The sequence below is a fragment of the Cornus florida genome, unplaced genomic scaffold (genome assembly GCF_030987335.1).
Source record: "Cornus florida cultivar Cherokee Brave unplaced genomic scaffold, ASM3098733v1 CherokeeBrave_3.0.0_Hap2_Chr05, whole genome shotgun sequence".
NCBI classification, from domain to species: domain Eukaryota; kingdom Viridiplantae; phylum Streptophyta; class Magnoliopsida; order Cornales; family Cornaceae; genus Cornus; species Cornus florida.
The window spans coordinates 32,449,116-32,476,381 of NW_026775575.1; the positions used below are offsets into that span (position 1 = coordinate 32,449,116).

At 38.1% G+C, this 27,266-nt stretch overlaps 2 protein-coding genes across 2 annotated transcripts; both read right to left on the reverse strand.

Annotated features, from left to right (window-relative positions):
* Window positions 1-6,834: 6,834 nt before the first annotated feature.
* On the reverse strand, window positions 6,835-8,132 carry LOC132310097 (uncharacterized). The gene is made up of 2 exons (XM_059808326.1): window positions 7,893-8,132; window positions 6,835-7,790 (listed from the first exon to the last, which is right to left on the reverse strand). Exons 1-2 carry the CDS (start codon window positions 8,016-8,018, stop codon window positions 6,975-6,977), a joined length of 942 nt encoding a protein of 313 aa, XP_059664309.1. The 5' UTR covers window positions 8,019-8,132; the 3' UTR covers window positions 6,835-6,974.
* A 9,355-nt stretch (window positions 8,133-17,487) lies between these two features.
* On the reverse strand, window positions 17,488-18,562 carry LOC132309124 (uncharacterized). Its single transcript, XM_059807474.1, has 2 exons — window positions 18,063-18,562; window positions 17,488-17,968 (listed from the first exon to the last, which is right to left on the reverse strand). The coding sequence occupies exons 1-2, from the start codon at window positions 18,560-18,562 to the stop codon at window positions 17,488-17,490; spliced, it is 981 nt and encodes a 326-aa protein (XP_059663457.1).
* Window positions 18,563-27,266: the final 8,704 nt, after the last annotated feature.

Genomic DNA, 27,266 nt, shown 5'->3' on the forward strand with positions numbered 1-27,266 from the left:
TAGGAGTTGGAATGAAGAGGAGGGGGATCTTGATTCGGGTTGAGGTGTAAGAATTCTAGAGAGAGAAAGAATAGAAGGAGTTTCTTGCATCTTCAATTGGCGCCGTCTGTGGGAAACGCAAAAAAGTTTGGTTGATCAATGAGGAGTATCGAATGGATTCAAACCAATTCGGTTGATCGAGACTCGATCTTGCGGATTTGAATCCAGATCTGAGCGATTGTGACCTACTCTGGAGGAATTACGATTCTTGAAGCTTTGGCAGGAGTGACTTCAGATCTACGCAACCGCGAGTTGCTCGATTGTGACAGGATCTGACGGATTTAGAGTCCAGGCAATTCAGATCTTGTAAACAGTGAGCATAATTCGGAGAATTAGAAGCCAGATCTAAAAATTCCTACTCACGAAGCTTAGATCTACTCGCGAACTTGAGATTAATGCCTTTACTCCGTTCGGGAATAATGATAGGTGAAAGCTCCAATCCGATGGAGGCTGTCCAGCAAACAAAGCTTGAAGAGTTGATGAATTTGATTGAAGCTCTCAGAAAAGAAAATGCAGAATTAAAAGCTGGATTGCAGCATCGGCAGATACCCGCAGTCTCGCATCCGCTTCCGGTCGGAGAAGGAGGTGTTCCATCTAGTATCGCGCATCAAGGCGATCAGAACGAGAACAATCAGTCAGCTCACCACCGTGATGAAAGGATGATGGACAATTCGCCGCCAAATGTTCGTCGAGTTGAAGATCACGAAGGCTCGACTCACGTTGATCCGCAGCGGGAAAGGTTTGACCGAGAGGAAGTGATGGAGGTAGATCGCCGTCGAGTAGCGTCGCCTTGGCAGAGAGAGTTCATAGAGGAACGGTCGTTCGATCCGTCTTACCGGCCCTCCATGGTTACTGTCACTCATCACGGTTCGGAGGGCAGAACCGTAACTCACAGAGCTACCGCCGGACTCCAGAGAGAGAATGAAGCTCTCCGATCCGCAGCTCGGACGGTGGATTCACCATTCACCGACGAGATCTTGAATGCGCCGCATCCAAGGAAGTTTGCTATGCCAGTCTTTATTCTGTTTGACGGAACAACCGATCCGATCGATCATGTGTATCATATCCAGTTGAAAATGGCCCTGAATACGGAAAACGACTCTTTAATGTGCAAATGCTTCCCTACAAGTTTGGCCGGACCGGCGCTCAGCTGGTTCAAAAACTTGCCTAGGAGCTCCATTGGCAGTTTCAGGGACCTGTGCGATCGGTTCATAAGCCAGTACTATGGGAACAAACGCCCGCCGAAGGACATCTCGAGCCTGTTCACGATGCGGCAACACAAGGATGAACGGCTCCAGGCCTTTCTTACCAGGTTTAATCTCACTAAGAGTATGGTAATCGAATGCCATCCTTCTACGGCAGTTCAAGCCTTCAAGTTAGCCATGACACGCGGAACTCCGTTTCACACCAGTCTGGTAGTGAATACGCCAGCTACCATGGATGAACTCAATGAGAGAGCCGATGGCTTTGTGCGCCTCGAAGAAGAGGAGGCAGCTAATGCTCGGACAACGTCGCTTGTGTCGACCGAGGAAAAGTCCAAGGCAAAGATCAGGCAGAAGCAGGCTCAGCCGCAACGTCAGACCACTTGGAAGGCCGAAAAAAGGTCCAGGGAGGAAGAGTTGATTACTCCGCTGAAGGTCACTCTGGCGAGGTTATATCAGGAGAACAAGGACAAGTTTCATCCACCACTGCCAATTAGACAACCCCTCGAACAGAGGGATCAAACTAAACATTGTGCTTTTCATTCTGATTTCGGACATCAGACTAACGAATGCAGGAACCTGAGGAGGCAAGTGGAGATGTTGATAGCTAGAGGGGAGTTTGCGAGTTATGTTCAAGGCTCGGCGATGGAGCAGAACCGACCAGGGGAACAAATAAAAAGGAGTCATAAACAAAGCTCCCACAATTCGCAACCAGTTCGTATAATCAATGCTATCCATGGTCGACCCGAGCCTAGTGAAGAGCCAGATGAGCTGCTACGGGTGCGCCTGCGGCAGGCGCAGATGAAGAAAAGGGTCGGCAATGTGACCACTCTACACCAACAGAGCCCGTCAATGCAGATAAAGTTCGACTGGACAGACCTGCAGCGTGTCCAACTGCCTCATGACGACCCGTTGGTAGTCAGTTTGACAGTGGCAGAGTGCTTGGTGCGCAGAGTTCTGATCGATCCTGGGAGCAGTGCGAATGTTATGCCGAGGGACACGTTTGACAGGCTCGACATTAAACCAGAGAGGCTCAAGCCCACCGGAAATCCCTTATTAGGGTTCGATGGGAAGAGGGTGGAACCCGTCGGGATGGTGGAAGTAGAAGTTCAAGCTGCAGAGCGAGCTCTTATGGAAACTTTTGTGGTTGTGGAAATTCACCCCTCGTATAATCTCCTGATGGGAAGAGGATGGATTCACAGAGTCCGAGGTGTACCCTCAACTCTGCATCAGGTCATGAGGTGCCTCGGGCCCGATGGAGATAAAGTGATAGACATTCAGGGGGATCAGGTCGCAGCCAAAGAGTGTTATTCCGTCACACTAAAGCATGCAGGGAAGGGAAAGGCGCCCGTCCGGTCGACAAGCCCCAGATAGCAATTACAGGAACCTCCACTCGAGCAGAATAGGGTGGAGGAGTCAGCCGACTTGACCGAGGAGCCCCTTCTAGATGTGCAGATCGATCAGTCCAGGCCAGAACGAACTACCAGAGTGGGTATAAGACTGACCAGAGAAGAGCAGCAAGAGCTAGTGGATTTCTTATCCCACAATGTCGACGTATTTGCATGGAGTCATCTCGACATGCCTGGAATTAGTCCTTCCGTCTCCTGTCATTCCCTGAATGTCAATCCTAATTTCAAACCAGTGAAACAGAAGCAGCGAAGATTTGCTCCAGAACGTAATCAGATCATAACGGAAGAAGTTGATAGGCTGCTTGATGCGGGATTTATCAGAGAGGTGCACTACCCTGAGTGGTTGTCCAACGTCGTTGTGGTGCAGAAGAAAAATGGGAAATGGCGCGTATGCATTGATTTCACCAATTTAAACAAAGCCTGCCCGAAGGACAGTTTCCCGTTGCCTAAGATTGATCAAATGGTGGATGCCACCACGGGGTATGAGCGTTTAACCTTTCTGGACGCATATTCAGGTTATAATCAGATTCCTATGGACCCCGCAGATGAAGAAAAAACTTCTTTTGTCACCGAGCGAGGAACGTACTGCTACAAGGTTATGCCTTTTGGATTAAAGAATGCGGGAGCAACTTATCAACGACTTGTCAGCAAAGTTTTTAAGAATCAAATGGGTAAGATTGTCGAAGCCTACATTGATGACATGGTGGTGAAAAGTAGGAAAAAGGATGATCATCTGAAGCATCTGCAAGAGGTATTTGATGTACTAAAGCGATATGGGATGAGGCTCAATCCGACCAAGTGCTCGTTCGGTGTAAGTTCCGGGCAGTTTCTGGGACACGTGGTCAACCGCAGGGGCATCGAAGTTAGCCCCGCTCAAGCAGAGGCTTTGATTAAGAATGCCGAGCCAAAGACGATCAGAGAGGTGCAAGCCCTAACAGGACGAATAGCTGCATTAAGTCGATTTATTTCAAAGTTGTCAGACCACTGCAAACCATTCTTTGACACGATTCGGAGCCATGGAAGGCAGGTCTGGGGGGATGAGCAACGACAGGCATTGACTCATTTGAAGCAATATATGCAGAATCCGCCAGTCCTGTCAGCCCCAGAACCGGAAGAAAAGTTATTTCTATATCTTGGAGTATCTGGTGTCGCGACGAGTGCCGTTCTGATTCGTTGCAAGGAAGGGGTGCAATACCCAGTATTTTATGTAAGCAAAACACTGATGGAGGCAGAAAAAAGATACTCAAAGGCCGAACGGGTGGTACTTGCACTTGTAAATGCAAAAAGAAAGTTAAGGCATTATTTTGAATCCCACCCCATAGCTGTTCTAACAACTTTCCCAATCAGAACGCTCATGCACAAGCCAGAGCTCTCGGGCAGAATGACAAAGTGGGCCATAGAGTTGAGTTCATTTGACATAACGTACGAGCCGAGAACAGCTATTAAAGGGCAAGCGGTGGCCGATTTCCTACTAGAATGTGATGCCGAAGATACGGAAGAGGACCTTAGAAGCGGCTCTTGGAAACTTTTTGTGGATGGCTCCTCTAACCAGACGGGGGCTGGGATTGGGATCAAACTGCAAACCCCAGAGGGTACTTCCTTGAGCCAAGCACTCAGACTTGAGTTCCGAGCCACCAATAATGAAGCGGAATACGAGGCGTTGCTAAATGGATTAAAGTTGGCCAAAGAGCTACAGATCAAAAGTTTGACAGTGTATAGTGACTCGCAGCTGATTGTTCGGCAGGTAAATGGTGAGTACGCAACCAAGGATGACATGATGGGGGCATACCGTTCTGCCGTTCTGCGTAGAGCCAAGGACTTTGCAAAGATTGAATTCATACAGTTGCCGAGGGAACAGAATGCAGATGCAGACCGTTTAGCATGCAGTGCTTCAAGTTGCGGTGAAACATTGGCGAGGGTGATTCCAGTGGGAATAGTGACCCAGCCGTCCATTTTCGAAGAACCGATGGTCTCGGACCCTTGGCAAGTCAACGTCATACCGTATGAACCGAGTTGGATTGACCCAATCATTACCTATATTCGAGATGGCATTTTGCCTATGCAAAGGGATGAAGCTAGGAAACTCAAAAAGAATGCTGCCAAGTACGCCATCGTGCGGAACCAGCTGTACAGAAGGTCCTATTCTGGCCCGTACTTGAAATGTGTCACCCCCGCGGAATCGCAGCAGGTATTGCGAGCTATTCATGAGGGTGTGTGTGGCAATCATTCTGGGGGAAGATCGTTAGCGCATAAAGCAATGACACAAGGGTATTTTTGGCCAAACATGTCAAGAGATGCGGAGGAGTTCTCTCGAAGGTGCGATAAGTGCCAACGATATGGACCAATGATCCACCAACCACCTGAAGAATTGCACGTAATGGCCTCGCCGTGGCCTTTCGCGCAATGGGGGATGGATGTGGTCGGTCCTCTGCCAACTGCAAGAGCTCAGAACAAGTATGTGTTACTGGCCACGGATTATTTCACTAAATGGGTGGAGGCAGAACCGTATCCTAGCGTGACTCAGACTCAGGTGAGACGATTTATCTGGAACAACATTATCTGCCGCTTCGGTGTTCCCAGAACAATAGTCATGGACAATGGCACAAACCTCGACAGCAGGCAAGTAAGAAAGCTGCTGGAGGAGTATGGAATCAACCAGAAGTTGGCTGCAGTAAGTCATCCTCAGGCTAACGGACAAGCAGAAATCACAAACAGAACCATTTTCGCCTGCATTAAGAAGAAGCTGGAAGATCATAAGGGGAAGTGGTTGGATGAACTCCCGAACGTTCTATGGGCTTACAGAACCACCCCAAGGCGGCCGACTGGGGAGAGCCCGTTCGCGATGGCGTATGGTACCGAAGCAGTTATACCGGTTGAGCATTTAGTCCCCACTATCAGAAGCTTAGTATGGAGTCGAGATCAGAACGACAAGATGTTAAGATTGAACCTCGACATGATAGACGAAAGGAGGGACGCAGCGGCTATAAGGCTAGCATCGTATCAGCAAGTGCTGGCGAATAGTCACAATAAGAGAGTAAAACACAGGGATTTTGCCCCGGGCGATCTGGTTCTGAAAAGAAAGGTGGGGATGGTCAAAAAAATGATGCCACCCTGGGAAGGCCCATACAGAATTGCAGAAGTCATTGGCAAAGGGGCATATACGTTGGAAACCATGGCGGGAAAGTTGGTCAGCAAGCCCTGGAACGCCACGTCTCTGAAGAGGTACTATCAATAGAAGCTAAGTTCTGGTTTTAATTGGATGTTATTTGTTGTTAATCAAATACATATGAATGAGCAAGTTACCGGAATTTACAAAAAAGAAGAGAAGAATTTTCTTTTCCAATGGTCTACTATGAAAATTTAAAGCCAAGTGGCAAGTGGCATTCTAGCCGAGCGCCAGGCACTTAAGCAAGATAAGTGGCAGCTGGCACTATAAGCCGAACGCCAGACACTTGCTAAAAATTTAAAGCCAAGTGGCAAGTGGCATTCTAGCCGAGCGCCAGGCACTTAAGCAAGATAAGTGGCAGCTGGCACTATAAGCCGAACGCCAGACACTTGCTAAAAATTTAAAGCCAAGTGGCAAGTGGCATTCTAGCCGAGCGCCAGGCACTTAAGCAAGATAAGTGGCAGCTGGCACTATAAGCCGAACGCCAGACACTTGCTAAAAATTTAAAGCCAAGTGGCAAGTGGCATTCTAGCCGAGCGCCAGGCACTTAAGCAAGATAAGTGGCAGCTGGCACTATAAGCCGAACGCCAGACACTTGCTAAAAATTGAAAGCCAAGTGGCAAGTGGCATTCTAGCCGAGCGCCAGGCACTTAAGCAAGATAAGTGGCAGCTGGCACTATAAGCCGAACGCCAGACACTTGCTAAAAATTTAAAGCCAAGTGGCAAGTGGCATTCTAGCCGAGCGCCAGGCACTTAAGCAAGATAAGTGGCAGCTGGCACTATAAGCCGAACGCCAGACACTTGCTAAAAATTTAAAGCCAAGTGGCAAGTGGCATTCTAGCCGAGCGCCAGGCACTTAAGCAAGATAAGTGGCAGCTGGCACTATAAGCCGAACGCCAGACACTTGCTAAAAATTTAAAGGCAAGTGGCAAGTGGCATTCTAGCCGAGCGCCAGGCACTTGCCGTACAAACACACAGCAAAACTGATGTAAAAAGAAAAAGAGAGAAAAGATATATATGTACTGAAGATAAGCTGAACAGAGCACAACACATAGAGAAAAAGAGTTCGGCCATTTCATTAATATTGAACATTTAGTTTACAAAAGAGAGGTGTCCATCATTACAAGAAGATATGAACTGGAAGAATTCGAAGGAGCCCTAGCTAGACGCCTCAGTACCAACAGCATCCTGGTCCTGCCGACTCGCCTCCTCGGCCCCATCAGCCGCCTCACCTTCATGAGGTGGGGAATCCAGGTGAATAACTGAGTCGTTCGGCTGGGGTTCAGCGTCAGCAGTGGCTACAGAGGGAGCCACGGTTGACGAATGGGGAGCGGTCAGTGGCAGAGCGGTAGGAGGAGCTGTGATGATCCTTGAGGATGCGATGTCCTGGCACTCATCAAATATACGCTCCGCTTCGGTGGGTTCTGGGTCGACATAGACCCCCAGAGGCTCGATCCCCAGATCCTTGTCTACCTCATCCGGAGTGGAGCTGGTCTGTCCCTCATCCGGAACCCGGTCGGCGAAGCCTTCCCGGAATCCTTGAGCATACCGAAGAGCACCGACCCTGGAGAACCGAGCATGAAGGGCCAGCATCCCACCACCCACTCTGCTGATAGCGTCGATCAGAGCGGTACGCTCGTCCAGAGCTCTTTTTTCAAAAGCCATCCGAGCAGACTGTTCATCAGCTAGAAGACGTTGGAGTTCTGCCTTCTCTTCTCTGAGTGATTCCTGCTCAGTCTGCCAGACGCTCTTCTCGAGCTGGAGGGCGTCCTTCTCATCCTGAAGGGAATCATTCTCCTTTTTCAGGACATCTCTCTCTTGCTCGGCTTTGTCAAGCCGAACCAGCACCTCGGTATTCTTCATGGCAAGGAGGTCGTTCTCTTTATTAGCCACCTCCAGGCTGTCAGAATACTTTCGGGCCCTGGCGTTCCCCATTTCCACCTGCTTCTGCATGGCCATCATCCCAAACAATGTCTGCATAGGTGCACAATAAGAACGGTTAAACCAATAGTCAGAACGGGAGAAGGCAAGACCAAGTAATATAAGAGAATTCATGAGTTAGAAAATAAAAGTCACCTCCATAGCAGATTGGGGAAAGCGACTGAACACGTCCTTCTGGGAAAGGCCCTTTGCCGCCTCAATGTCCTTCGGAGTCCACATGCTCCTGTAGTAGGCCATAGCGGTCTGGCCATCCTTCAGCATGGTCTCGTTCGGTTTCACGAACGTCCCATCCGTTCGAGTGTACCGAGGGGCCCATGGCGGCAAGCTGGGGATAGAAGGGGGGCCTGAAGCAGAAGCAGAGCCACCAGCTGCAGGAGGCCCAGAGTGAGAAGGATCTCTGATCGCTCGGTGCAAGAGAGTACCCGGCCCAGAGACTCGGGTCCTTCTAATAAGAGGCTCCTCCTCAGGGTCGATCTCACTGTCAGGATGAGGCCTTTTGCCTCGCTCTTTGTCCCGACCGCCCCCCGCAGCAGCAGGAGCTATGGTAGCTGGGGAGGGCGCGTTCTGGTTGGCCGCAGGGGCGCTGGCAGCAGGGTTAGTAGCCACTGCGCTCGGGACAGTGTCAGATATGGTGGCTGAAGAAGAAGCCGACGCTGGAGAGGAGGTCGCCCCAGCAGCAGGAATGACTGGGGGAGTATTTTTCCTCCTGCCAAAAGAGGGAATCTGCAGTCTGCTCATATTGTAGCCGAGTGATGAGAGCGCAAAGAGGTTGTCTGAAGTGAGGAGATCTGAGCAGGAAGGAATATCGTTCAGAACGTATCTCTTCAAGTAGTTAATCCTATCCCTGCAAACACTGTAGCTCAAGTCATCACAAGGTATTCCCAGGGAGCGGCATAAGTAAGTGCAAAAACGAGGAACGCATGTTTCACAGGGGCAGTCGTGTTTATGGGATTTGAATTTTTTATAGGAAGAGACAGAGCAGACACCAAAGGCGCTCGGGATTGGGTAATCCTCTGCAGCCGGCGAAGACCAAGCCCCACTAATACCCACTATGCTATCCCTCCAACCCTTTTCAGATTTTATTGTGTCAGTGCATATGGACATCTTCTCGAACGGGTAGAGGTGGTAGAAGGGCTCGTTAGTACGGATCTTACTGACCTTATAGCACAGAAGGAGGTCTATGAGGTCAAGGTCCAGATTTCTGTCACGCATCAATAAGAGCATAACAGATATGATCCTAAAGAAGTTGGGGTTGGCCTGCAGAGGGGATATCCCCAATCTGTTGAAGACGTAACTAAAGAAAGGGTGCAGAGGGAACCTAACAACATTCAGTTGAAGGTTTGTGAATAAGACTTCGCCGGGCAGGAGGCCGGCGCCGGTCGTAATATTAACGTCTTGGGGGCAAACCCTAACTACGATGTTGTCAGGAAGTCTAAGTCTCATACGAAGAACACCCAGATCTACAACCATGGTGGAGGTGCAAGAAGAATCTAAAAGAGGGAAAATGGAAGCCTGCCGAAAGTAAAAAGAACGAAACTAACCTCGGAGGACTGCAAGATCGCTGGGAGAATGACTCTCGAAGGATTTCACCGGAAAAAGCTTAGCACAGTTCTAGAAAGAGGGAGATTTGGCTGATGATGGAGACGGTAAAGGGAAGTGAAGTGGAATTCGAGAGCATTATATAGGCAAGGGGGCCCGAGGGCCGAAGCGTCGGGAAGGCAAGAAATCCCTCGAACCCCGGAACATTGATTCTGGATCTGACCGTTCGCTCCCCCACGTGGTTACCTCGAGCCGTCAGCGTCATGATGAGACGCCATCAATAATTACCCCTTATTAAATAAGGGGCAATTATGGGGGCAGTTGAGGAGGCCCTGGATGACATGGGCCAGGTCCGACTCGCGAAACACAACCTTCAGTCCGAACAGCTGGGTCAGCCCATAAAAAGACACTGCCATATGGGCCGAGCGGGAGCAAGCCCATTAAGAGTGACCAGGGCTTACTGAGGAAAAGGCCCAGGTCCAGCAATTAGTAAATATCTTGTAAATATCTTGTAAATATCTGGTAAGTATCTATAAATAGGAGTTGGAATGAAGAGGAGGGGGATCTTGATTCGGGTTGAGGTGTAAGAATTCTAGAGAGAGAAAGAATAGAAGGAGTTTCTTGCATCTTCAAATATCAACAAGAATTTTGCCGTTAAAAGGTATATTTCCTCAGCCCCCTTCCACTAAAACAATAAATCTACACTATGGCTCTAAATTCTTATGTGTATAAGAAAATAGAAGGTTGAAAGGGTAAAAAATCATTCCAAAGAATGGACAACACAATTAATCTTATTTAGAGATGACATGATACTAAAATGATTATTTTTATTTTTGTGTAAATCTAATGTGTCATAATAGATTTACATAAAATATATTAACAAAATGCAAATTTAAACACAATAAAAATATTTTTTTTCGCATAATAAGAAGAGTCCATTAAGGGCCTCTTTCTCTCAACCGAAGGTGATTTTGTATGTGACGCCTCCTAACAAGCCTGTCTTTCTTGATCAATGCAAGGGTGCAAAGAGGCCCGCAGTTCAAGCCCATGAAGGGTTGGCCCGATCCAGCCCTATAAGATAGTGGGACGGGCTTGGGTAAAGGTATTGGCCCGTGGCCTGGTCTGGAAGCCCACCCACCAAGGCCAGTAATTTTATATATTTTGTTTTTTGCTAGCACCGATTAGTCATATGCTTTTATTAAGATTTGGTAGCTTTAAAAAGTGTTTTTAGTGCCTTCATTGCAACTTATTCAGCAAAGAAGATTTGCGTCAATCCTTATTCAGCGCATGAAAGTGATATTATTTAAACTTGTGGTGTCCTCGACAGAACTTTTCGCTTTTCACAAATGAAACTGTCTGTCTCTAATTCTTTTAACAAATACCTTTGTGATGATTTTGTTAATGTTTATCAATTCCATGAAGGTATTTTATTTGAGGTGGAGTTACAGAAGAGAACGTGAAGGCTGCTCCCGTGGGTCAAATTTGCAAACTTTAGTTTATACACTTGACTACTGGAATATCGCAACCATTTCAGGAACCGGTTCCACGTGTGACGTGCAATTTTTTTGAATTGGCTACCGACAAAGTGCAACAGGTTCCGTTTCTCTTGGGCAGTGAATTACATAACACAATTGGGAGGCTACAAGAATTAGTTTCCTTATCAGTTTTGAAAACAAAAAGACATAGAAAAAAAGCTGAAAATTTGAAGAAGAAATTATACATGCAGTTAAAAACTGATATAGTAACTCCTTATAAATAAGTTAGAGAATACTTGTTCAACAAATAATTAGATTTGAAGACTTTATAAATAGAGATGCAACTAACAAAAGGGACTAGACACTTTTCCAAACCACGTTAGTCTTGTATTGCTTGTGTGTATGCTTTTATCAATTATATTTGCCAATTGTGTGTATGAAAACCTAATAAATTTTCTATAATAGTTACATAATTTCTCAACCTAAGTTTTTACTTTACTCTATTTTTTTTTATTTTTTTTTTGGAGGGGCAATGTCGATGTCATTGATTTCTCTTATTAGGGTACAAAGTCAGACCTTAGAAATGAAACAACTAGTCCTGTAATTGAATTCGAGTTACAAACGTTGCACCTAACAAAAAGGCTTGTTATTCATCAAAAGTGTTTTACAATTTTGGTTTGAGATTGCATTCCTGGAAATGACTGTCTAAATGACTTAAAAATTATTGAAAAAGTGTTAAGAGAAGATGGATTAGTTAAATAGGTTTCTTAAATTATTTGATTTAAGATGGGTAATGTGGTATTTTTAAATAAGACCCTGGAAATATTTTGAACATAAACAATAAATCTTGATGCATATATAATTCCACAAAAAAACATTCATAGATTCAATTCCTAATTCTATAATGAATTTACTAAGTTAAATTTTTAGTGATTTAACACAGAAATTTCATTTTCTAGAGGGGATAAGTTTATAGATTCAAAGAGGAAGATAAGAGTAAGAACTTGTCTTAAGGATTAGTAGCATAACGGAATCCGGCAACCTTGGGAGGTTATGCCGCTGCTTCTCTCTCTCTCTCTCTGTGGTAAATGAAATATAGACCCATCATAGCCCAAAATAGAAATCTTAAACCCAAATAAACCACGGTCCACTTGTACTAAATCCGGCCCAATGCAAAATAAATAATTAATTAATAAATCATTAAATAATAACACATTAAGCACACATAATCAATTAATTTAAAGCAAATAATTTAAATAGAAACCCATTAGTAAATCCTTTAAAATTTTGGATACTACATTTTTCATGATTAAAATTATGAAAAAACTTTTATGATGTTTATCATTTTCCTTCTATCTAGCAAAACAACTCTCTAATTTGAAATAAATAGAGTTAAAGGAATTTCGGTGTGGCTTTCAGCTCCATCTCAGCTCAAACACATGCATGGAGTCATAATTTTTAGAAGCTTAAATCTGCAGCTTAATAGAACTTTTATACATTCAGAGAAAAAAAAAAAAAAAAAAAAAAATGTGTTGTTGCATCTAGAGGAAAAAAATATCAACAAGAATTTTGTCGTTAAAAGGTTTATTTCCTCAGCCTCCTTCCACTACAAAAATAAATCTACACTCTACCTCAAATTCTTATGTATATAAGAAAATAGAAGGTTTAAAAAAAAAAAAAAAAAAAAAAAAAATCATTCCAAAGAATGGACAACACAATTAATCTTATTTAGAAATGACATGATACTAAAATGTGATTTTTGTGTGTGTGTGTAAATCTAAATGTGTTATAATAGATTTACAAACAAAAAAAAAAATAAAAAAAATAAAAAAAATTATTATTATTTTTTAACTCTAACGGTTGTTTTATACCTTCTGTGTAAAAATGTATCTCCAATAACAATTTATCAATGTTATGCTTAGATCCTACATAATTTTTATAAACCTACTTAATATATGATTGATTAGTTAATGGAATGAGAATGAGAAAGGAGAAAGGAAATACACAGCAATTTTACATATTGGTGAACTGGCAGTGTATTTTAACAAACTGTTAGAAATAAAAAATAAATTTACACATCATACATGACAGTATATATTTTATACAAAAGAGTATTTTAATAGATCACTAGAGATGCTATTAGCTGACTCCATCCCTGTCCGAAGTTAACTAATTTTAACATATTAGGAAATCTCGAGGATCAATCAGTTTTATGCAACATTTGCACTCATTAGTATTCAATAAACACTCTTAATTAGTAATAAATAGATATAGAGTTTCTCTCTTTAAAAGTGTTTAAATCAATGAGACACACAAACAGTGTAAAGGGAAAAGAAAATCAACATATACCTTACCTCAAAAAGTGTAAAGTAAAAGGAAAATTCGGATATATTTTAGGAAAAAGAAAATAAACATTTACCTTGCCTCAATTAGTGTAAAAATAAAAAATAAAAAAAATAAAAATAAAAATAAGGGGATATACCTTGCCCGACTCAGTATAAAGCAAAACATTAGGGACCATTCATTTGAATTTAAAGAAATGTTTCAACCATCATCAACAAGTAATTTTTTTAGATTATATATAATAGTTTATATATGGTTGTATTATTATTTGTATTCGTTAATGATTAATTGATCACGTGCATCGCACATGAATTTGGCTAGTTAGTAATAAATAGAGATAGAGTTTTTCTCATTTAAAGTGTTTAAATCATTCTTTTTTTTAAAGTGTTTAAATAAATGAGACACGCAAACAATGTAAAGGGAAAAGAAAATCTAACATATACCTTGCTTCAATAAGTGTAAATGTAAAGGAAAATTCGGATATCCTTTAGGAAAAAGAAAATGAACATCTACCTTACCTCAATTAGTGTAAAGTAAAAGGAAAATAGGGATATACCTTGCCAAACTCAATATAAAGCAAAGTATTAGGGATCATTCATTTGAATTTAAAGAAATGTCTTAACTATCATCAACAGGTAATTTTTTTAGATTTTATGTAATAGTTTTATATATGATTGTATTATTATTTATATTCGTTAATGATTAATTTGGCTAGTTAGTAATAAATAGAGATAGAGCTTCTCTCTTTTAAAGTGTTTAAATCAATGAGACACGCAAACAGTATAAAGGGAAAAGAAAAAATCACCATATACCTTGCCTCAATAAGTGTAAAATAAAAGGAAAATTTGAATATACTTTAGCAAAAAGAAAATGGACATCTACCTTTCCTCAATAAGTGTAAAGTAAAAGAAAAATGGGGATATACCTTGCCCAACTCAGTACAAAGCAAAGCATTAGGGACCATGCATTCGAATTTAAAGAAATGTTTCAACCATCATCAACACGTAATTATTTTAAATTATATATAATAGTTATATATATGATTGTATTATTATTTATATTCGTTAATAATTAATTGACCACGTGCATCGCACGTGAATTTGGTTAGTTAGTAATAAATAGAGATAAAACTTTTCTCTTTTAAAGTGTTTAAATCATTTTCTCTTTTAAAGTGTTTAAATTAATTAGACACACAATAAGTGTAAAGGGAAAAGAAAATCAACATATACCTTGCCTCAATAACTGTAAAGTAAAAGGAAAATTCGAATATACTTTAGGAAAAAGAAAATGAACATCTACCTTACCTCAATTAGTGTAAAGTAAATGAAAAATGGGGATGTACCTTGCCCAACTCAGTATAAAGCAAAGCATTAGGGACCATTCATTTAAATTTAAAGAAATGTTTCAACCATCATCAATAAATGATTTTTTTAGATTATATATAATAGTTTTATACATGGTTGCATTATTATTTATATTTGTTAAAGATTAATTGACCACGAGTTTGGATAGTTAGTAATAAATAGAGATAGAGCTTCTCTCTTTTAAAGTGTTTAAATTATTCTCTCTTTTAAAATGTTTAAATCAATGAGACACAAACAATGTGAAGAGAAAAGAAAATCAACATACACCTTGCCTCAATAAGTGTAAAGTAAAAGGAAAATTTGGATATACTTTATAAAAAGAAAATGAACATCCACCTTGCCTCAATAAGTGTAAAGTAAAAGGAAAATTTGGATATACTTTATAAAAAGAAAATGAACAACCACCTTGCCTCAATTAGTGTAAGGAAAATGGGAATATACCTTGCCCAACTAAGTATAAAGCAAAGCATTATGGACCATTCATTTGAACTTAAAAAAATGTTTCAACCATCATCAACAGGTAATTTTTTTTAGATTATATATAATATTTTTATATATGATTGTATTATTATTTATGTTGAGGCTGAAATTCGCGCAATCCGATACGATACCGTTTTCCTGCAAGAAAGAGAGGAGAAGATCGATGAATCTTGACGGCACCGGTGTGGTGCCTGCCAAGAACTCTCCGACGATCAAATTAGTCACGGAGGTCTAAAAAGAAGGCAGGGATTAATAATAGTTTTTATGTCTTACCTTCTTTAATGGCTTGATGCCCTATTTATGGCTGTCGATTGGAATCAAAATCGTTCCGCTGATGTCAATGGTTGACCTTATCTTCCGCTTGTGCGAAATCATAGGAGATTTATTACCAGATTTGTCGGGATATGATTTAATCCTTTTGACCTTCTCCAGTTATAGTAGGATTATTCTTATCTGTTGAACCACGTCAGATTTGATTTCATTATCCTTGATAATGAGATCTAATCAATCTTATCGAGGGTAGGGTAGGTTTATATTTTTCCCTACCAATTTATATTCATTAATGATTAATTGACCACGTGCATTGTACGTGAATTTGGCTAGTTAGTAATGAATAGAGATAGAGTTTCTCTATTCTAAAGTGTTTAAATCATTCTTTCTTTTAAAGTGTTTAAATCAATGAGACACACAAATAGTGTAAAGGGAAAAAAAAATCAACATATACCTTCCCTCAATTAGTGTAAAGTAAAAGAGAAACTCGGATATACTTTAAGAAAAAGAAAATAAACATCTCCCTTGCCTCAATTTGTGTAAAGTGAAAGGAAAATGGGAATATATACCTTGCCCATGCCTAGTCAGTATAAAGCAAAGCATCAGGGACACTCATTTGAATTTAAAAAAATGTTTCAACCATCACCAACAGGTAATATATATATATATATAAACCACTCTTTTGGAAAGTAAGAGTTGGGACTGATGGACACTTGTGCATTGCTGTAATTCTGGCTTTTCCTTTGCCACTTGCTTTTACTTTTACTTTTACTTTCTCCAATTTTAAACAGGTCATACTCTGTTTTTGTAAAAATAGAGGCAACAAATGATAAAACAGAAATATATCATGACAAATGATAAAACAGAAATATATCATGCAAAACAAAGATCTAATTCCTTAATTAATATCATTGAATGAAACTAAGTTATCAAGCTCATTAATTCCACAAAAATCATTCATAGATTCAATTTCTTAAATTTTCAGCGATTTAACACAGAAATTTCATTTTCTAGAAGTGATAAGTTTATAGATTCAAAGGGAAAGATAAGAGTAAGAACTTGCCTTAACGATTAGTAACATAACGGAATCACAAGTCTCACCGAACTCTTTTTTTTAAAATCCGACAGCCTTGGGAAGTGATGAAATATAGACCCATCATAGCCCAAAATAAACCCAAAATAGCCCAAAATATAGACCCATCATAGCCCAAAATAGGAATCTTAAACCCAAATAAACCATGGACTCTCTCTCTCTCTCTCTCTGTGTGGTAAATGAAATATAGACCCATCTTAGACCAAAATAGAAATCTTAAACCCAAATAAACCATGGTCCACTTATACTAAATTTGGCCCAATGCAAAATAAATAAATAATTAATAAATCATTAAATAATAACACATTAAGCACACATAATCAATTAATTTAAAGCAAATAATTTAAATAGAAACCCATTAATAAATCCTTTAAAATTTAGGAATACTACATTTTTCATGATTAAAATTATGAAAAAACTTTCATGATGTTTATCATTTTCCTTCTGTCTAGCAAAAAACTCTTTAATTTGAAATAAACAGAGTTAAGGATTTTTCGGTGTGGCTTTCAGCTCCATCTAAGCTCAAACAGGTACATGGAGTAATAATTTTTAGAAGCTTAAATCTGCAGCTTAATAGGACTTTTATACATTCATTCATTCAAAAAAAAAAAAAAAAAAAAAAAAAAAAAAAAAAAAAGAAGAAAGAAAAAAAAAAAAAAAAACGAAAAGAAAAAACAGGAGAAGCATTCTTGCATCAAGAGGAGAACAAAAAAAAATATATCAACAAGAATTTTGTCGTTAAAAGGTTTATTTTGTCGTTGAAAGAGTATGAATAACAAAAATCATTCCAAAGAATGGACAACACAATTAATCTTATTTAGAAATGACATGATACTAAAATGAAAAAAATTAACCATAAAAATTATTTCAGAGACGTGTATTTATTCTTACAAATAGTAATAGGATTCTTCATATGCCATTGAATTCATACAACTTTTCTGACTGACATTTTTAAAAATAAAAAGTAAAATAAAAGAGAAAATTTAGAATTCTGGAAAAACAATTTTCAATCCAGTGATAAATAAAGAGAGCACACTTGTGGTGAGAGATCTCATGTGGATCTAGATTTATTGATGGGATAGAAAACCAAAACCAAGAAATGGATGACGTCCACATTATTAATCATTGCATACCTGAAGTGATGAGATGATCATCGTTTGTTAAAATTAGTGACGCATGGTGTACAAGGTGTGCAGGAAGGTGAGGACGAAAAGAGCAAAGGCAGCCAAGACAGATATTAGTGTCCATGGACTTCCGAAATAATCACGCCTCAGTTTGGCTATACACCTTGGCCAGAAACGGTTGCAGTAATGGCTGACCAGCTTCCACGGCTCAACGGAGTAGAACTCACTGACATGGACATTCTTGCAAATATTGTTGAAGAGATGCAACATCTCTTCCGAGGAACTCAGACGGTTATTTATGACTCCTGCTTTTATGAGCAATTCAACATCCTCCATGGAGTTGATGAGCTTACCCATAAGGAAAGGATGTGATGTGAAAAGACGGAATTTGGGGGAAGAAATTTGTGGTATGAAAAGAAGACGGAATTGGGGGGAAGAAATTTGCTCGAAAGCAATGAGGTTCCTTAAGAATGGCTCAGTGGAGTAGGTAATGGTGAGAGGTGGGATTTTAAAACAAGCTCTTCTGCAAGACAACCAAAACAAGAAATCATTTTCAAAACCAGTAGGTAGTTGAAAATTTGAGTTTGAATAGGTCGTCCTTATCACCCGGAAGCAACTTGACTCCTGCAAAGTCTAGTTGGGTTGCAGAATAATTGAATCCGGGATCCTCCATTGTGCGTATCGGTTCAGCATGAGACGCCATGTAACAACTGTGTAAGAGATGGAGAATATGATCATAATTCTCACCACCATAATCAATACTAGCTAGATGATGGCCCGTCAAATCATCACTACCGAAGAAGGAAAGGACCAATTCAGTGACGGAGAGGCCGTAATGTTGGCGTCCATCTTGTGGGAGACGTTCCGTTATCATGTTGAACAATTTTTCGAGAACTCGGAAGGGAATCTGATTCTCTAACTGCAGCAAGTCACATTTGACGGCAAGGTACATGAACCTGTTCTCCTTGAGGAAGTCTAGAATGTAAAAACTCTCGAAATAATTATTCTTTTGATGGTAGCTGCTGATTATATATTCGAGAATAAAGCCATCATCGGTCAGTAATGTTCCCGTGAGCGCAACAACTGCTTCATCAATATTCTTTGAATCACTGCCCATTTGTGTGTACGAGAACAAACTTTCTTCAGACAACGTTTCATTCACACATAGCGGATTCGATTTTTTTTACTTGTTCAGCTGCTTCATCATCACCAACTTTGATGTCTAATCGACGGAGCAGGAAACACAAGCAGACCAATTTATAGGATTTTTAAGGAGCAGGAAACACAAGCAGACCAATTTATAGGACTCCATGGCCTGTAGATGTGTTGGGATTTATATGTCCTGCCATAGTAAATTTCTATTTGGATTAAAGTGACATATATTCCTGACATATCTGAAATATTTATAATTTATATAATTGGTGAATTCAATGTATTGTGTTTCGATTCATTATAGAATTGATTGTGTCCTCTTGATTACAAGAAATATTTATATATGTATGAGATTGCGATCAATACATTAATATAAATAGTAATCATAAATTGTTCATAGTCGGTAATTATGGATGGAATCATAATTAATTAAGACTTGGACTGAATCCGCTTTAGGCTGAGATATATTGCGAGAGTCGTCGTATGCAATTGCTCCCTATTACCGTCATGGCATTTGACTTTTAAGTATGAGAAAAGTATATACTTTTTTGTTAATTAATAATTACTTTCATTTGTTCGGCGGATTCTTCGGGATCCTTAGACCGACACTTTGAGTAGTTATGTAATTAATAGTTAGAGGGTTATATTTTCAATATATGCATCATTGCTACTTGTATTTATTTTGTATTGATTATGGTTGATCACAAAGTAAATTCGAAGGCCTTCGTATGTTTTTAGACAAAATGATTTTTATATATTTATTTATTTAAATTATTATTTTTGTCAAACAAATGTTTTATTGTGATCGAGCCAGAAATAATCAATGGTACCAAAATAAATATATTAATTAAGTAGTCGGATTGATGGCTTTATTTATCCGATAACTAATTAAGTATAGAGGGGTCAAAGTGCAATATTGACTTAGAAGTTATTTATTATTTAATTGGAGTTCAATTAATTTCTTTTAGTGGAGTAGAAATTAATTTATGAATTAATTGAATTGAGCCCATGGATTGGGCCAATTATTAATTCATTGTAGCCAATAAAATAATAGGCCCAATGGATTCTCACTCATAGCCCAACTTGATATTGGAATCATATTGATTTGAGACATGTGAATTAGAGATTGAGAAGGATTTGTTGTTTCTTTTTCTTTATCTTTATGTTGCCTATAAATATACATGACCTATGTATATTTTTGGTGTGATTTTTAGTAGAAAGAAAAAGGAATATATTTTCTCTCTCTAGAAAATTAGGGTTTATGTTCACATCTAATGGAGGCTCCCACAAGCCTAATTTTCCAAGGTCATTCATGGAGGCTTATGAGTGATTTTTAAAGGCAAAACAATTACCAAGAAGATGGAGATCTAAGGAGAATGCATCTTGTTAATGGATCTACAATAAGTGAGAACATTCACTTTAGAGGAAAGATTTAAAGGTTTACTCAGACCTTTGATGTAAGTATTCAATTCATTAATTGAATGATACATCATATTTTTATTTTTGCATAAAACTTGTCTCTATGTAATGAATCAAGATCTATGAATTAAAATCCCTCAAAAAGTTTTTAAAACTAGAACGTTTCCCAACAGGGGTATCAGAGCATGGTTTGATTCATTACTAGAGATCATGATTTTATGAAAATCATCATTCATGGATCCAAAATTATATTCATATATATTTTTATTGATGTATGTTGATGTATGATTTAATATGTTGATATATATTGATACATGATGATGTATGAATAATTGTGAATGAATGATGATGTATGGTTGGGCCATGGATGAAGTTTATAGGTTAAATTAATGTAATTTTATCTTTGGATGAATGTAATTAAGGCTTTGATTTAGCCGTTTGAAAGTTCAATGATGTAATTTAATTTTTTCCATTGTATTTTAAATTGTAAATATTTTTAAAGTCATGTAATCTTCGTTAAAGGATGCTATGAAACTTCAAGAAGATCCAAAAGGATTAAATTAGGCTTCGGGAATTTTCTGGAATTTTTCCGGAATTTTTCGAAATTTTTTTGGAATTTTTTTGAGCTTTATTTAATTTTTCTGGAATTTTTTATTATTTTTCGGTGATTTTTCGGCGAACATAAATTCACCGGTGGCAAGTACAGGCACCGGAGTAAGAGCTGGGATTCAGTGCGACGCGAGACCATGCAATCGGATCCATAGCCGCTGGATCAAGGGCTGCAATCAAGTGCAGCACCAATATAATACACCTGGCGCGTGAGGAACACGCGCCAGGGTCAACAGGTTGCTGGCACGTGAGAAGCACGCGCCAGCACAAGCTAACCTCTTCCACGCGTGCGTGCAGGCGTGTGGATGTGCTCCCACTCGCGTGAAGGCGCGTGGGAGTGCGTGACATACTCTCCTACCTCCTCCCAGCGCGTGCAGGTGCATCAGATGAGTTTTGAGGCGTCCAATTGTGTCCGGTGGCGCGTGGGATCGAGTTACAGCCTCTTGCAGGTGTATACTAGCCTATGATAGACCCTCGCGCATTACTTAAAGCATATAAATGTTAAAAACTGAATCCATTAGCCATTTAAATTGCTTCTGTCTGTTATTTATTTATTTAACTGATGCATGGAATAATTAATTGTTTATTATTATTATTTATGCATTGGATCCATGATATTTAATTAAATGATTTTATTTATATTAATTAAATTATAAAAATTAATTGGATTTGATTACTAATTAATTTGAGAGCACTTATTGGGAAACGAAAAATTATTTTTGTAAATTATTTTTAAAGTGTGCCTCAAATTAAATATTAGTGAATCGTTTAAAGTCCAAATATTTTCTAAATTTAATTGGATTAAAATCAAGACGTTTTGCATGCATTATATCATGTAAATAGATAAATTCAAAACCCTAATTATGAATGATTAAAAATTGAGTGGGAGCGGAGATTTTTATACATTACCCCATGGCCTTCGTTATTAAAACCATTGTAATTAGATCTTCAAAAATAAGGCCCCACGCATGATTTGAAGAGTCTTAATATTACAAGAATGGTTGTCTCATGAAAATAATAATATTAAATGTTCATTGTAATTAGATCTTTAAAAATAAGGCCCTACGCATGATTTAAAGAGTTTAGATTATAATGACAAGATATTTAATGTTTTATTTTTCATTAGAGCATTAATAGCATTATACACTCAATCTAAAATCAATAGTGTTAGCTCCCCAACGGAGTGGTCTACACTAGATGATTTTAGAAAGGTTAAACATAATTGGGAATCATTTCATATAGATAGATAAGGCATTGTCTTAAGAGATATGGAGATAATGGGATTTGCCCGCCAATAGCAATAATGAACTTCGCTAACCGAATAAGTTATTGGCATATTGGATATCTGATTTTTCATGCAGTGGTTAAAGACCCACATACTATTTTAATGGAAGTGCTCACCTAATAGTAAATGAATCTCAACAATAGTAATAATGAACTCCTCCAACATGATAAGTTATTGACATATTGATTGGTTGATTTATTATGCTACAGAGTTGAGGGACCCGCATTAATGAAAAGGGATTGTTCACCAATAATGATAATGATCTCTTGTTCGATTGAGAATTATTATATTATGTGGTTAACATACTCATTTTAATTTTAAATATGCATGACAGTATTAATAATTCACCTTGCATATTGTATGATTGCATTTATATTCAGATTATTTATGTCTAATCCAGTTTATCTACTTGCTAATATATTCTATGATATTGGACCTTATTTATAATGACTTGAAAAGGAACTTAGATATTTTATTCACAACGTAAGGGTACAAAATGTATTTAATACTCCTAAACTTAATCCTTTTACTTTAAGATACCCAAGAGAACATTAATGTTTTGAATAAGTGAAATAAGGCAAATGAGATGAATTGGTACAATATTCTAGAGTTTACCTCGAATACTCTCCAAAGCTAACATTTATTTTATTTTCTTCAAGTATCATGTTAAATGTCAATAAGATGTTTTGGTGAGATTATATAGAGAGTACGCGAAAGTACTATGTCAGACTTGAATACCATCAAGATAGCCTAAGGAACTCCAGTATGAGATCGAATTTTGTAAAATGATAGTTTCTTATTTTAAAAAAATTAACTGGAGATCAATAGGGCTGACTTGGGTGGTAAGTTTCAAGTTGACATGATTATTGCCTTGTTACCAAACTCGTTCGACTCTGTTAGAGTGAACTAAATAAGGAATCAGTTTGAGTTCACACTCGCTGATATTCTTATAGAATTGGTAACAGATGAAGGGATAATCAAAAGTATAAGTGTTCCTTTCAATCTAACCTAGTCTATACCATCTTCTTCTAGGCCCAAGTGGACAGGCAAAGCAAAGAAGAAGGATGATAATAGGACTAGGCTAGCACAAAACATGGGTATCCAAAAGGTTAAAGGGAATAAGGCAGTGTATGGAAAGGGCAAATTAAATTGTTTCTTTTGCCGTTAACTATGACACTAAAGGACGAACTGTCTAAGCAATGACGTGGCATATGAAAATATATATTTAATCATTGAGCCATGTTATGTGGTTGTATCTATTAATTCCTGATGGATAAATTCTGGAGCCACTAAACATTTTGCAATTCGTTGCAAGGATTTTAGGAATCCAGAAGCCTCGATGATATGGAATATATTTGTACTTGACCTGATGTCAAGGTTGTAGCTAAGTTAGTGGGAGTATTATATCTGAAATTAGAGAGTATGAGAATATTAGTATTAGAGAACTATCTTTATGCACAGAAGTTAGACGTTATCTAATTCTTGTTTCAATTGTGGTTTATAAAAACTGTGTTGTTATTTTGTAAAACTGGTTTTATAAAATTGAATAGATATGCGATTACTTCTGGTGCATTGAAAGATGATTAATATACTATAATCACAAACTCTTAAGATTTGCAGGATGTAGAAACTAATGTTGCATCTTTTAGATTGAATGTTAAGAGAAAAATTGTTATTCCTGACTCATTGTATTTTTAGTGTCTATTTTTAGGTTGTAATCAGTCAAAATGAGATTCAAAGATTGGTCAAAGAAGGTTAATTACCTAGTGAGGTAGAGGAGTCTAAACCAAACTTGTGAACCCTGTTTTGAAGGATAGATAATTCTAAGGGCTTAATCAGCCAGATGAAATAGACATAAAGGACAAGTGGAGTCGGTACACACTGACACGTGTGGTCTTATGAACATCCAAGCAAGATTACTCACGTTTTGGATAAATTTATTTGATGCGACACAAGTCTTAAATTTTTGGTATATTCCGAAAGTGTCAAGACTGACGTGGAGTACAGATTAGGTAAACTTATCAAAACACTTTGATCTGATCGTGGATATGAGTATTTCTTGGGATAGTGCAAAGACTATATAGTCAATGAGGGTATTGTGTACCAGTTTTCCGCAATTGATGCTCAATGGGTTGAGGTGTCAAATAGGAATAACTAAATTTCTGCTTAACATGGTTAGATCTATGAACAGTTATGCTACATTATCTCTTTCATTTAAAAGTTTAGCGTTAATGATGTCGATGCGTATTATGAACTGCATTCCATCTTAGTCTGTCTCAAGGATACCATTGAACTGTGTTTTTTTGACTAAATATTAGTTTGAATCACATGCACATATTGGGTAGTCTTGCACATGTGCGCTTGATATGGACAAGTAAGTTGGAAACAGATCATACGCATGATAGATTTGATAGCTACTCTAAAAATCACTAGGATGGATTATTTTATGATCTCAATGATAAAAGTTGATTATTTATACTCACTGTTTATCTATAGGAGGATCATATTATGAATTACATACCTAGTAGCATAATGTTAGAGAATATGGTATGAGTACCAGATGTACCACATGTGAATACACTTATTATAGATATTGAGAATAATAAATGAATTCCCTATTGATGCGTCAGCATCATCTAGTACACAGATTCCTGCATCGGTACATTAATGTAGTGGGAGGATTATCATCCAATCCGACAGAATCATGTTTTTAGGTGAGACCATTATGGACATCCCTGTTAAACATGAGTTGGACCCAGTAAGCTACACGGAAGCATGAACCGATATGGATACAAATCGTTTTGGCGAGTTACTATGAAATCAGAGTTGGAATCTATGTATTCTAATAAATTATGGGATCTTGTAGAACTTTCTAGTAGGGTGATTCCTATGGAAGGCAATTTAATATACAAAAAGATATCAGAAGATTTCTTAGTGAATAAATCATGAGTGTTCAAGGGAATGTCATTATATTTCTGATTCTATATATATTGATGACATCCTACTCATTTAGAATGATGTGGAAGTTTTGTCATCGATAAAGATGTAGTTGTTCAATTATTTTTAAATGAAGGATTTTCAAGATGTAAGCTATATTCCTAGGATTAAGCTTTTGCAAGATCAAGTTAAAAGGAAAATAGGCTTATCTTAATAATCCTACATTAATAAAGTTTTGATCAGGTTTGGTATGCATAACTCAAAGAATGAGTTCTTACTTTATTGATATGGATTGCTCTCTTTAGTAAGTAGCTTTCCAAGACTAGCAGAGGAGATTGAGTAAATGAGACTGAAACTATATGCTTTGGCATATGAGAGTCTCATATATGCCATAGTCTATACCAAATAGGACATCTGCTACATTGTAGGGATAGTCAGATGATATCAATCCAATCCTGGACTTGATAACTGGTCTGTTGTGAAAAATATCATTAAGTATCTAAGGAGGACCAAGGATATCATACTTAGTTATAGATGTGATGATATGGTCCTAGTCAGGTATGCTAGTTCTGATTTTTAATCAGAAGTAGATACTATGAGGTTCATGACTTAGTGTATGTTCATTTAATAGAAGGGAAATCAGTTGGTAGATTGTTAAGCAGATTTAAACTGCTGACTCAAACCTGTAGGTGGAATATATTGCAGCCTTAAAGGCGGCAAAGGAAGCCTATTGGTTTGATCTCATTGATTTAGAGGTTGTGGATATACTAACCTGCCTATTGAGCTATGTTGTGACAATAGTGCAGAAGTAATCCAAACCAATGACTCAAGGTTCCATAGAGGAACAAGGTACACTGAGAGGAAAGTATCATGTCCTACATGATATTGCTCGGCAAGAATATGTACTCATGGCTATGACATTGCATTGGAGCATAACTTTGTTGATCCATTTACAAATGTGTCATCGATCAATAGTTTTGATCAACACCTGGATAACATTGAAGTTAGATGCAATTTGAATTAGCTATGAGGGCAAGTGGGAGCTGTTGGGATTTATATGCCCGGCATAGCAAATTCCTATTTGGATTAAAGTGACATATATTCCTGACATATCTGAAATATTTATAATTTATATAATTGGTGAATTCAATGTATTGTGTTTCGATTCATTATAGAATTGATTGTGTCCTCTTAATTACAAGAAATATTTATATATGTATGAGATGGCGATCAATACATTAATATAAATAGTAATCATAAATTGTTCATAGTCGGTAATTATGGATGGAATCATAATTAATTAAGACTTGGACTGAATCCGCTTTAGGCTGAGATATATTGCGAGAGCCGTCGTATGCAATTACTCCCTATTACCGTCATGGCATTTGACTTTTAAGTATGAGAAAAGTATAGACTTTTTTGTTAATTAATAATTACTTTCATTTTTTCGGCGGATTCTTCGGGATCCTTAGACCGACACTTTAGGTAGTTATGTAATTAATAGTTAGAGAGTTATATTTTCAATATATGCATCATTGCTACTTGTATTTATTTTGTATTGATTATGGTTGATCACAAAGTAAATTTGAAGGCCTTCGTATATTTTTAGACAAAATGATTTTTTATATACTTATTTATTTAAATTATTATTTTTATCAAACAAATGTTTTATTGTGATCGAGCCAGAAATAAACAATGGTACCAAAATAAATATATTAATTAAGTAGTCGGATTGATGGCTTTATTTATCCGATAACTAATTAAGTATAGAGGGGTCAAAGTGCAATATTGACTTAGAGGTTATTTATTATTTAATTGGAGTTCAATTAATTTCTTTTAGTGGAGTAGAAATTAATTTATGAATTAATTGAATTGAGCCCATGGACCGGGCCAATTATTAATTCATTGTAGCCAATAAAATAATAGGCCCAATGGATTCTCACTCATAGCCCAACTTGATATTGGAATCATATTAGATTTGAGACATGTGAATTAGAGATTGAGAAGGATTTGTTGTTTCCTTTTCTTTATCTTTATGTTGCCTATAAATATACATAGCCTATGTATATTTTTGGTGTGATTTTTAGTAGAAGGAAAAAGGAATATATTTTCTCTCTCTAGAAAATTAGGGTTTATGTTCACATCTAATGGAGGCTCCCACAAGCCTAATTTTCCAAGGTCATTCATGGAGGCTTATGAGTGATTCCTAAAGGCAAAACAATTACCAAGAAGATGGAGATCTAAGAAGAAGGCATCTTGCTAAGGGGTCTACAATAAGTGAGAACATTCACTTTAGAGGAAAGATTTAAAGGTTTACTCAGACCTTTGATATAAGTATTCAATTCATTAATTGAATGATACATCATATTTTTATTTTTGCATAAAACTTATCTCTATGTAATGAATCAAGATCTATGAA

Coding starts and splice junctions, on each gene's coding strand:
- LOC132310097 (XM_059808326.1), bottom strand. CDS start 8,018: ATGCTGAAGGATGGCCAGACCGCTATGGCCTACTACAGGAGCATGTGG. Junction 7,791..7,892: donor TTCCCCAATCTGCTATGGAG/GTGACTTTTATT, acceptor GCACCTATGCAG/ACATTGTTTGGGATGATGGC.
- LOC132309124 (XM_059807474.1), bottom strand. CDS start 18,562: ATGGGCAGTGATTCAAAGAATATTGATGAAGCAGTTGTTGCGCTCACG. Junction 17,969..18,062: donor CTAGACTTTGCAGGAGTCAA/GTTGCTTCCGGG, acceptor GTTGTCTTGCAG/AAGAGCTTGTTTTAAAATCC.